Source organism: Nannospalax galili, unplaced genomic scaffold, assembly GCF_000622305.1.
Source record: "Nannospalax galili isolate Female #2095 unplaced genomic scaffold, S.galili_v1.0 scaffold208, whole genome shotgun sequence".
Taxonomy (NCBI): domain Eukaryota; kingdom Metazoa; phylum Chordata; class Mammalia; order Rodentia; family Spalacidae; genus Nannospalax; species Nannospalax galili.
In genome coordinates, this window is record NW_008357998.1 from 934,952 (window position 1) to 947,320 (window position 12,369).

At 39.9% G+C, this 12,369-nt stretch overlaps 1 protein-coding gene across 1 annotated transcript in view; it reads right to left on the reverse strand.

Moving 5' to 3' along the window:
• Positions 1–9,814, reverse strand: part of Ptpro (protein tyrosine phosphatase receptor type O) — a 243,911-nt gene extending 234,097 nt beyond the window's left edge. The window contains exon 1 of the mRNA XM_008856033.2: positions 9,392–9,814. Coding sequence (XP_008854255.1) covers positions 9,392–9,466 — 75 coding nt within the window. The 5' untranslated portion in view covers positions 9,467–9,814. The remainder of the gene's footprint in view (positions 1–9,391) is intronic.
• Positions 9,815–12,369: the final 2,555 nt, after the last annotated feature.

Below are 12,369 nucleotides of genomic sequence, written 5' to 3' on the forward strand. Positions count from 1 at the left end.
CTCTGCTTCTTCCATGCTGAACAGGGATGCAGGGTGAGGCAATTGGAGTACCCCTTCAATGGGTCTATCTAAAACACTCCCAAATTGCATAACTCTTATCACCACATGGGGGCAGGATCCAGGTGCTCTCAGGGAGGTACACTGAGCTCTCAGCCCCTGTGCCAGAGGAAGGCTGGAACAGGCAGCCACACTCTTATTTTTTATCACTGTACTTCGCTTCTCAGCATATTGACAAATCAAATAAAAATCCCATAGCCATGTTACTTAAATATCTTTTTTTTGGGGGGGGGCACTGAATAGACTTAAGTTGTGAATTCCTGGTAATTCTTAGAAAAAAGATGATGCATAGTTACAAGCCTAATCCTAAAGACCCTGTTCCAGGCACGGAGAGGACTTGTCTAAGTATGTTCTCAGAAGTTTCCAGAAATCTTTAGTTGACAGCAAGTGGATATTACTAAACATAATAATAATTTACTCAAAGAATTTCTAAGTTTATTTTCTACTCTCCAGATACAATTAATTTTTTTACTTTTATTTATTTGCATGTGGATCTATTTATGGGGGATGTATGCATACCATGATGCACATGTATTGGTTGGAGGACAGCTTGACAGGGTCAGTTCTTTCTTTCCACTCTGTGGGTTCTGGGATGGGACTTAGGTCATCAGGAATGTCAGCAAATGCCTTTACTCGCTGAGCCATCTTGACAACTTCCATAAAATTTCTTACCATAAAATTGATAGAATGATGGGAAACATTAATCCATGAATGTGAAAACAAATAATCTAAGTTCAATTTCTGCCCTAATTTTGGCTCTGATTGGTCAACAAAGAAAAAACGAAATTAAGGTTACAGAAAACAATTACTACTACCCAAACTCTAGCACTTTAACAATACAATAATGGGCCATTGATGTAAACCTATCTATTGTAAGATTATTAAGTGACGTTCAACTCACAAGTACATTGAAATACTTGATAGTATTTGATTTAAACATATATTTTTGCATTTTAGTTGTTTGAAAGTTTTAGTAATCTGCTTGTCAAGATATATGCTAAATTTTTAATGTTCACAGCATTAAGTTGGCATGTTAACTTATGTCTACATTGTAAAGGAAAACATCTATGCTTCGGGATTAAATGCATAGGTCATCTTAAACCACAAAATACTTAACTGTCTCTCCTTTAATATCTTATGTGTTCCTCTATTTTAAAACAAATATAACTATATCTCATATCCTTTTCCTTTATCTGTGTCTATGTTCCTCCTATGCCATTTCAAGAACTCATTTGATTATTATCCACTCTTTCCCTACAGCATCTAGTTAATTCCTAGTACCTAACAGATGATCAGCAAGTGTCTGATTGACTGAATGTAATTGGGCAATTAAATCCTTGTTCTGTAATCCAGATAACAGGCTTCATATTAAAGAAGAAGAGTAACTTCTCAATGTTTAGTCTGTCTTTGGGGAAAAAAAAATGGTGAGCCAAGGGCTGGAGAGATGGCTCACTGGTTGAGAGCACTGGCTGCTCTTGCAGAGGACCTGGGTTCAATTCCCAACATCCACACGGTCGCTAACAATGGTCCATAACTCCAATTCCAGGTGATCCAACACCCTCTTCTGACCTCTGTGGGCATTGCATGACACAGGAGCACTTATGTGCATACAAACAATACACCCATATACATAAAATTTAAAAAGAGGTGAGTCAAAAAATTTTCAAGCAAACTATTGGGCAAAGAGGAATGAACTAGAATTTAAAACCAGAATCCCAAAGCAGAAATATCAGGGTTAATAAAATTCTCATTCAGAAATAAGCACAAGACTTCAAATAGGACCAAAGATACATAAAATACAAAGATACATAAAATACTGTCGTCTTTGGGATTCTCTGGCCTCTGGCTTATACATGCAAAACAGAAGTTCCTACAGGTAATAACAACAGGGAATCTCAATCTGACTCATTATTGTTTGGAAAGGACTAAGGGTAAAAGAGGGCCAGGGACAGGAATTTCTGTTTTATGGACCACCAACTTGACTCGTTAGAAGTTCCTGATTTAGGATTGGCAAGATGCCTCGATGGGTACTGATGAACTGAGTTCAGCCCCTGAGACCATAGGCTGATAAAAAAAATCTTCTTAAAAAAAAAAGATGATCAGTGATAGAAATATCAAAGAAACTGCTCCAGGGACAGAATGGAATATGGCAGATCTAATGCAATTAATAAAGCATTTGATAACGAAGGGTCAATGGTAAGGACATTGAGGATTCAACTATAAAAGTCAGTATACAGAAAAATAAGTAGACAGTCTCAGTTATCTGGAAAGTGTTAAATAAGATAATACACACAAAAGAGAGCTATATGCCATTTGAATCTTATGCAGATTATTATGAACAGGCTTAGGACTCTACATCATAGACAGCTTTCCTACTTTTACATTTAATAATAAAAGTACACAAATTACCAGTTAAAATGGGTTTATTTGGTTTCATTTACTTTAAGATAGGTACACTTTTGTTAGGGAAATAACGTGCGCCTCATTCTTCTTTTGGAAGGGTGACAAAGTAACAGTCAGTTTTGGAAAGTAACACATCTGAGGGGTGAGATGGCTCGGCTAGTAAAGGTACTTACCCCGAGAGTGATCCCTGGACCTGTGTGGTGCAAGGAGATAACCATGTCCTGCAAGTTGTCCTCTGACTCCACAAGTGTGCTGTGGCATGTGTGTGTGCACATGCAATGAATAAATGGAATTGCATACAGATTGAAGGATGGCTGTCTATTTGTTTTCACCATTTCATTCTTTAATTTTCCTTGCAATCATTTTCTTACAGAAATTACATGCATGTATGTAATTTGTAATAAAGCTCTTGAGTTTAAAGCCCTATTTCCAAATTTCGTTCTCTGTTTCTGAAATATTTTCCCAAGCAAGTATCATTTCTTTCTTTCCTTTGTCTCAGTTTCCTGAGAAGGGTAAAGAAAAGACGTTTTATCAAGAATCCTCTTCAATCTTACTCCAAACATCTTCTGTTTGTTGTTTTAAAATACAGAAGATAAAGGAGCCATCTTTTAAGAATCTCAAATGCCTCAGGAAAGAAGAAATTTATCACTAGAGAACTAGATTCTGAAACATTAGGGGATAGAAATAAGATGTAGATGTACCTGTAGAAATAAATTGAAGGCACTCTTTGAAGGGGGAAATAAGCTAAGGACTGATATTATGGAACCTTGGGACACATTGGTAAGGGAAAAATAAAAACAACAAAAACAAGAGACAGTGACTATAGAGTTATATAAAAAGTTTTAAAAGCTGGTTGTAGTTATAGTTTATTTTTAAACTATATTCTTCTCAATGGCTTATAGAAACCATATGAAGCTTCTAGAATCAGCAGCACCAAGAAAAATAAGGAAAGGCTGTATTCCTCCTCCTGCTTCTTTGAACCCTATTCATATTCTTGCTTCCTCTATTTGTGCCACGTAGTAGTTAATTTTCTCTTTATTGTGACTACACACTTGACAAGAAGTAGCTTAAGGAAGGAAAAGTTTATTTGGGCTTACACTTTGAGATAGGATACATAGTCCATCATGGCAGGAAAAGGCTTGGGAAAGGAGGGTAAATCAGCTGGTCACATTGCCTCTGCAGGCAGGAAGCAGGGGACCAACAGGAAGTGGGTGGGGCCAGACTACAAGCTTCAAGAACCCATTTCCTCTAGTAAGGCTCCATCTTCTAAGAGTTCCTCATCCTTTTAAAACAGTCTTACCAACTGGGGACCAAGTGTTCACACATACGATCCTATGGGGGACATTTTACATTCAAACTACAACATGCTCTTTTCACCTTGTTTTGGCTTCTCAAATCAGGTGACACAAGTATGCAAAGAAACTCACACATTTATGTAAGCAGAAGGAGCTGAGACCAATGGGCCTACAAAGCCTTTATGGAAGAGTTCTATAAATCATTGGATTATGACTCTGAATTAAATACCAGCATAAATATCACCAACAAATTCTGCAGAAAAAAAAAAAAAAAACTGCTAAAAGCAGTGTGGTAACAAAACACTGGAGAGTCTTCTCCCATTAGGAATGCAAAAGTATTGACTTGGTAGGGGTGGTGGTAATCGTGGTATGAGATGGGAACTGAAAATATTGCCAGTATTACCTGGGTATTGGCTGACACTGTAGATTTTGTACCCAGGTAAGGAAACCATTTCCCTTACTGTATCAGTAACAACTTTGTTTTTCTTTTTTAAAGACAGGATCTTATCTCATGGTATAGCATAGGCTGGTCTTGAACTTGAGATTCTCCTGTTTCAGCCTGTTGAGTTTTGAGCTTTAGGCAAGCACCACCATTCCAACCTTCAATAGCTTTATTTTTATTTTCATTTTTATTTTGAGACAAGGTCTTATATAGCCCAGACTGGCTCCAAACTTGCTCCATAGTCAGTGATGACATTGAACTCCTGATTGTACCTGCTCCTTGTATTGCCCAAGTGCTGGGATATGGGCATGTCTGCTTTTTACTGCTTTTTAATTGACAAAATCAAGTAGTAGTTGAGGTAACATTGATGAATAAATGAGCAAGTGGGAGATTCATATTCTTGAAAAAAAACACATTTGTATTTTGATTTGTGATTTTAATAATACACTAATATGTGATTGATAAAAAGATTTACTATTTATAGTCTCATAATAGCATTATAATTATCATTGTTTAATTCACATAATGATAGTTCTTCATGCTTTCCTTATATAGACATAGTCACAGGTCAATATTACAATATTTCACGATACTCAGAAATTGTTTACATAATGAAGAAAATTTGTATCCTGTTTATTAACGTTAAATCACATTTCAGATGCCAAATTCTAATACACGTGGAAAAACAAAAAGTTATAATAAATAGCTCTTTCTTTCAAAAACAGCTCTAACGTGTGGAATAATTCGCTGAGAACATCAAGTACTTTGCAGGACGCTTGTCTTTGCATTGAGCCTTCTTAGAATGAAGCCACGTATCTGGATTCACTAATTAGAGGGGAATGAAAAACGGACTTCTTCCTGTGTCATCGACGTTAAGACTTCTGTTGGTCACACTGCCACCGAACACAGTGTTGCTTATCCAGATGAACCAACTACACCCAACAACAACATCATTTTGCAAACCTTCAAAACTCAAGTTGAAATCTTATTTATAAGACTCTGGGATCAAGGGCTGGAGACATGACTCAGTGATAAAGTGGTTGGTGCACAAGCATGAAGACCTGAGTTGGGACCCCCAGTGTTCATGTCAAAAGATAGTCATGTTGTAGCACGTCTATAAGCCAGTGCTGGGGACAAAGGGAGATACAGGTGGAGCCCAGAGCTCACTGTCAGCCAGCCTAGGCAAAAAGCTGAGCTCTAGTTTCAGTAAGCGACTCTGTTTAAAAACAATAGGGAAGAGAATGATAGAAGTTGACCTCTGGCCGCTGCATGCATATGCACAGGTATGTGCTCATGAACACATGTGTACACACATGTGTGTACCCCTCACATATGCATGCAAACTCAGGTATTAGTCTAAAGAATACTAAACACCTTTAAACAAGACATTTAAATACTAAAAATAATACTGTGCTTCAAAGTACAAGTCTCAAATTGTCTCTAATCATCTATGCGAGTAGATGTGCATTTTCCTGGAGGTCACATAAGGTAGAGTAAAAGTGTGAATTTTCTGTTTCATACAATAATCTCTTTCATCATAAAGAATTAAAGCACACGAGCGCATCCCATAAGCTATAACAGCAGAGCCAATAAACTCTCCTCAGTGTGCTTAGGATAAAACCTCCACAAGGAAAATGAAACAAGTTAGATGTATGTGTGTGGTGAAGGCAGTATCAGGGAAGTGGAGAAAGGCAGACAGACTGTGGGGCTGGAGAGATTGCTCAGTGGTTAAAAGGCTGCTCTTGCAGAGGACCCAGGTTCGATTCCTAGCACCCACATGGCAGCTAACAATCATCCATAATTCTTGTTCCAGGGGAATCTGATGCCTTTTTCTGACCTCGGCGGGCATTGCATAACATGGTACACTTACTTACATGCAGGCAATATACTCATACACATAAAAAAATAAAATAAAAAGAATAAGAAAAAGAATAGTTTGGCCATAGATGGGTGTGGTGGCACCTGCCTTTAATCCCAGGACTCGGGAGGCAGAAGCAGGAAGATCTCTCTGAGATCTTGGCCAGCCTAGTTTACATAGCAAGTTCCAGGCCAGCTGGAGCTACAAAGACACCCTGTCTTAAAAACAAAACAAAACAAAGACCCCCCCCAAAAAAACAAAACAAAACAAAAAAATAGTTTGGCCAGTATCATAGCCTTCATATTTTATAGCATTAAACATGGACCTTCAAAAAGTATAATATTGACTCCTTTCAGAGTTAATTGACTTTGATGACATCTCATTTGAGTAAAGAAATATAGACAGTGTAAAGGAGTAAAGGGTTCATGCCAAGTCGATTGTACAGGGGAAGTCTTCAGTCAGTTGACCATTAATAAGCAACACTTCAGGTAAGGTTGACTTCAAATTCCTGTGAGGTCATAGTTTCTAGTTTGCATCTTAGTTGGAGAAGTACTGATGCTGACTGAGCTGATGATACAGGAAACCATTTTCAAGGAAAGGCAGATGGGATGAGGAATTAGGTTGTTTTCAGTAGGAATTATGGGAAGACACACAAGAGGAAAACACGAGATAAACACTCTGTGTGCGCGCATAGATAGACTTTGAGCCTGAAAGGTTCACGTTTGTAATAGCGCTCCAGGTCTGTTTCTGATTGTACACACACACCATCAACATTAATGCACCATTTTAACAGTTTCAGGTTTACGCCACATCATTTGTGCAGATATCAGTCTCATAACATACGTTAGGTGACTCTGATAACGGATGTACCTCATTAAATTGACCCAAAACTAAAGTATGGACAAACAAAGATGCACAAAATCTCCCATTCTCAGTCCCACCTAAGTTCCTTCAGTGAAACTGGTGATAACCATCACGTGGAACCCCACCCTCCCACAGCTTCTATTCATCTGAGTTGTGGAAAGTAGAAAATTATGAATCACGTCTCAGAGTTTAATTTGTTTGACTTATGTTTCTTAGAAATGTTCACTCTTACATGGAGGCAATATCGATGAATAAATTTTGGTCAAGGTTAAAACTTTGCAGACATTTAGAGGAGATAGGCAATGGTTTGTTTCATAGACACGACCATTTTAGGTCTTATATTGAGCTCTGGTAGACTATTTGACATTTTATAATGGAATGCTCTGATTTTCATGCTACCAAGTGCATGATCAGATTTGTTTTACTGTCACCTTGAATTCAAAAATACCCCCAAATTATAAAGGGATTATACTAAATGCCTGATGCACTATCTAATACTATAACCCAAAATGTAAGATATTATACCATGTGCCAATGTAACAGTTTGAATATCTCTTGCTAACTGTAAGAAAATGTGATTCAAAGTAAGAGTGCTGTGGAATATTTGGAAGCTTATGGCATACTGGGTTTTCAATACATATTTGTCTTCTGGTATACTTTATATTAAAGTAAGACAAACATTGCACCTACATAAAACAAGTATTAATAGCTTTCTTTACAAAACGATTTTTTCTCATTATCATAATGCTTCTTTAAGTAGAAATATTGGTTAAAGTGTGTTTTATATCATGCAGCCTATCACAATTGACCTTTATAGACAAATGTTGAGAAACACACGTATTATGTGAAGGAGAGTGAAAGTGCATTACAGACACTAAATAACCACCATGCCATTGCTGACTACATTGTCATATTCCATTATTGGGCTTTGAGCTCAAGCTTTTGCCACTTTTTTGCATTCTATCTTCAAAATTCTACCTCTCCTCTCTAGTCTCATTTCTGGAATTATTATCTACTATGAAGCAAAGACCTGCACTTATTCCAAAGGTTAAGTGTGAATTTGATGTCACAAATATATTAAACTCTGCTCAGTAAAATGCATGACACAACTTATCATCTTGAATTCATAATGAGTGTCACAGATATCACAGTTTTTGCAGAGTCTGAGAAATAGAAAAGTTACTAATAAAAATTCAGCAAGCACAATGTAACTGTGATGTGTATTAAAAACAACCTCCTTCTGGGGAAATGTATGACTGAATTATTATTTACCAGATTCAAAGTAAAATAATGATTGACAACTTAAGAAAATATTCAAACAAATAGCAGGTCTAGTTTTTCATCTTGTCTGCCTACTGTGTTGCTGCTTTTCCCTGAAACTACATTTTCCTACGTTCCCATAAGACAAAAAAGAAAATATAGAGTATTTAAAATTGATGCTGCCCATGATTCATGCGTCCTACTCACTATACCCTTACCAAGCATTCATAATTAATGGGCGTATAAGCAAGAAGTGGCTCCTTAATAAAGAAACATTTGTAGTCATTAATGTTTCAACCTTTCTTGCATAGGTATCTGGATGGTGCTGAAGGGATAGCTCCCGGTCACCTGTGGCCGTTCCTGAGTCAGCTTTGCAAAGCGGAGAAGGTACCGAAAGGCTGATTAATGGGGCTAAAGCAGACCACTGAAAACACGAGTGAGGGATATCACGTCCTAATTTCACCCCACGTTCCAAGAAAACAGCTAGCTGATTTTTTTTAATCCTAAGTTTAAGGTGTTAAGCTCCCCCCAACCTCCAAATAGCCCTTTCATTTTCTCAAAGTAAGATCTTGAGCAACACAGTCCTAAAAGGACAGGGAAAAGTGTAGTATCCAAAATCTATCTATCTTTCTATCTACCTGCCTACCTGGCTAGCTAGCTAGCCACTTTTCTATCATTAAAAATAGCAGCAGTATCCTCTGTAAATGTAGCCGTGAAAGTGCAGTTTTTACAAGGAATCTCCGGTGTGGGTGGAGGTTAGACAGAGAGAGAAAGTCTGTTATTCAAAGAAACCCAGTTAAGCAGCACGTTTGTGGCCAGGGAGCTCTTTGCCCTGTAATGATTCCCGCAGAAGGTAAATTGAGACAAAGCAATCACACAAGGCCCCACTAGGGGAGGGCGGGGAGGTTAAGCAGAATTGGGGTGCCACAGGGACCAGCGGTGAACGCGACCTCATTTTGTCCAAGAAAGCACTATCCCACAAGTCTACCTCTGATGTGGCAGAGGAGCACAAAGAGCTGGAAGTGCAGGAGCAAACTTCCTTCATCCCTCCACCCGCATCCCTGCAGACCACCCTGCACCCGCGCCTGCGAGGACAAAGCGTGCGCCCGGCTGCGTGGCTGGCGATTCCCAGCGCGGCCACCGCACCTCGCGCGCGTCTCTCCCCACGGCCGTCAGGATCGGTGTCGCCGAGGGCTGGTGGAGGTTCCCTACCTTGAGCAGTACAAAGAGTCCGAGCAGGGGCAGCAGGCAGCGGCCCCCGCGTATCCTCTTGGCCAGGTGCCCCATCGAGGCGCAGCCCCGGACCAGGGGACGGCGGCGCCAGCGGGTCCCTGCGGAGGCTCACAATGGCCAGCCGGAGTCGCAGCCTCAGACCCCCGGCGCCCGGGCGGCTCCAAGCGGCCACATGCCGCCTGGCGGGTCCCCCTGCGCCTGCTGATTCCTCGCTCCTTCTGTGCCCTAGTCCTCCAAGAACGTGTCAGGAGCCGCGGTTCTTTAATGTCTTAAGATGGAAAGGGTGGGGATGGCAGTGGGCGAGGCTCTGCCGCCGTCGCCAGCACCTCTGCCACTCCAGGCAGGACTCGGCGCGGGGAGGAGGCGTCCGGGGCTCGGCAGCCAGTCCGCCGTGGTCCTCCAGCAACAGGGAGGTTCTCACTCTGAGAAGCGAAGTCCTAAAGAGCAGCGATCTCCAGACCCTCCCACCAGGGCCCGCCCGCCTCCTACGGCTGGGCAGCCGCACGCCAGGCTCCGCCTCAACCTCCCGTGTCTCTGGGACGCAGGAGTTCTGTGGGGTTTCCCCACCGATTCCTCTTGGGTGTTCCCAGTTCCCTCCCAACCTTCCTTCCTGCCTTTGCTCCTAATTGCACTTGTTGACTAGTGACACTTGGATGTTTATAATCTTAGAGTAGGATGGAGGGAGGGGGGAGAAGGAAGATCCCAACTCAAGCATCCCCCAACCCCAGTTTATTTTCTCCATCCCACTCACCTAGGAAGATAGAGCACAATAATACGCATTTTCCATTTGAAATCAGGAATTATCAATTTCAAAGATTCCTTTGTCAGAATAGTGGGTAATATATTCTAAACATTCAGAGTTACCCATGAATAACTAACCCAAGACTTTGAAACTACCACGTGGGTGTGCCCTCTGTCTACTTCTCTGACCCTTATGTTATGTGTATCTTTTGAGAGATGGCTCTATCAAAATAAACAAAGGGATACCCTGCTCAGAAATGTCATTTCTTTTTATGTGAATGCCCTGACTGTGTTCCAGAAGAAATTGGTATTTAACATTCAAAGTGTGGCACCAGGTGACAGGAAAGGCCATGTGGGTAGAGAACGCACAACTTCAGGCACTAGTTGGTCTCAGGTACACGGCTGAGGAGAGGTGGACTGAAGGGACCAGAGCTGTGTTAACTCATCTTTTTCTACAGGAAGCTAATCTCTGAGGAAGGTTTATGTTGAATATATTTGTCTGAGTAGACATGTGTACTGATGTTCCTGTGGATAAAACAGCGTGATGCACTGAACTTGTGTAAGAATGTTGTCTGATGGGACAGAAGTTTTTTTTGGGGGGTATTCTCCCTTCTCTTCCTCTCTTGCTACAGTCAGTCCAATGCCCTTATGCCTGCCCTTTGTTAGCCTGACTCTCTTGGCCTCTCTCTTGGGAAAAATATTAGTTGTTTTCCCTTTCTTCTGGGTAAGATTTGTGGGGTTGCCCAAAGAAATGTATCCTTAGGACTGCATGCATGGGGCCTTTAGTTTGATACATTTTCTTTTTTACTGTGAAGATTTTAAAAGTAGCACTTGCATTTCCACCCACCCAAAGCTTCAAAATGATCTAATCTCTAGACAGAGATGTTTAGGTCAGGGATGAAATGGCACTCTGAAAACTGGAACAACTACTCTTTTGAATAGAGTTTTATTTTAAAGTGTCTGTATGTCAATTTTGCACATATATGATGTTAACGTTGTATAAGCATGTTTGTTTGCCTGATGTATCTTAGACACTAGAAACCAATTTTGCTCATATAATTAGTCTTGTAAATGATAGTCAATTATATCATAATTTGTTTAGCTTTTTTAAACTTCTCATAGAGATGTATACTATACATGGACCACTTTGAGGGAGCAGCAACATCAAGCAGTTAGTGCAGCATTACCCAGGAATGCATTAGTAATTAGCATTATTAATATTCCATTAGTAGCACTGTGGTTAGATGGCCTGGAGACTGATGGTATAATTTGGTAATCACTGAAGATTTCCTTCCAGAGAGAAGTATTATACAGTTATTTCAGGACAAAAATAGTTTCACTTGTTTTTATTGCATTTAAACCGATGATAGGCTTTCAAATTTTTATAGAGACTCCCATGAAGAATGGGTATGTGGTTCCATCAGCAGTATGCTTCCTTGGATCATTGACTTGTTTTCCAATGAGCTATTTACAAAGTACACTAAACCTTACCATGCTATTTTGAAGACTTCAATTCAACATGAATGACCACCAGTAATATTAGTGTAAATGGTTATTTGGGTTTCACCAATTGCTATAAAATAGCTGTTTTGATTTCATTACCACAACTATACTGCTTGGTTAAAAAAAAAAAAAGGCCCAGGTCACTGCTGAAGAAAGATAAACATGACAAAGTGAATGCCCCCCCATCCCCTTGTGCTGAATTTAAAATGAAATGCTCATAAGATAAAATTAAGTGATTTACTTTGAAAATAACAGTAATAACAATAATAAATAGTAGCTAATGATCAATAAAGTGGAAGATCTTGGTTAAATCTGCTAAATCTGGTTATTTATTTATTGGTTCATTTAATCAGGAGAAACAGTCTTTTTCTAAATACGTAAAACTCTCTCCATGCCTCTGTGGTTCACATCTATCTCCCACATTCAGAGAGTTATAATAGCAGCCACAGAGAGTAACTGGAATTCCTGAGAGAGATTTAATGAGGAGTCAAATGGAACTCATGTGGTGCCCTTGCCAATGAAGCTCAGTTCTGTCCTCCAGGGACTACTCTAATGTAGTTCCGTGTGTTTAGTCCTGGCTTCCAGTACTGAAATAGCCTACAAGGCTGTCAGCAGTTTCAGTATTAGATAGTTGTATTTATGGGGGCTACTGAATGACAAATAATTTGCTTTATAGGGATTTCAGGGAAGGAGCTTAATTCATGGATCTCCAA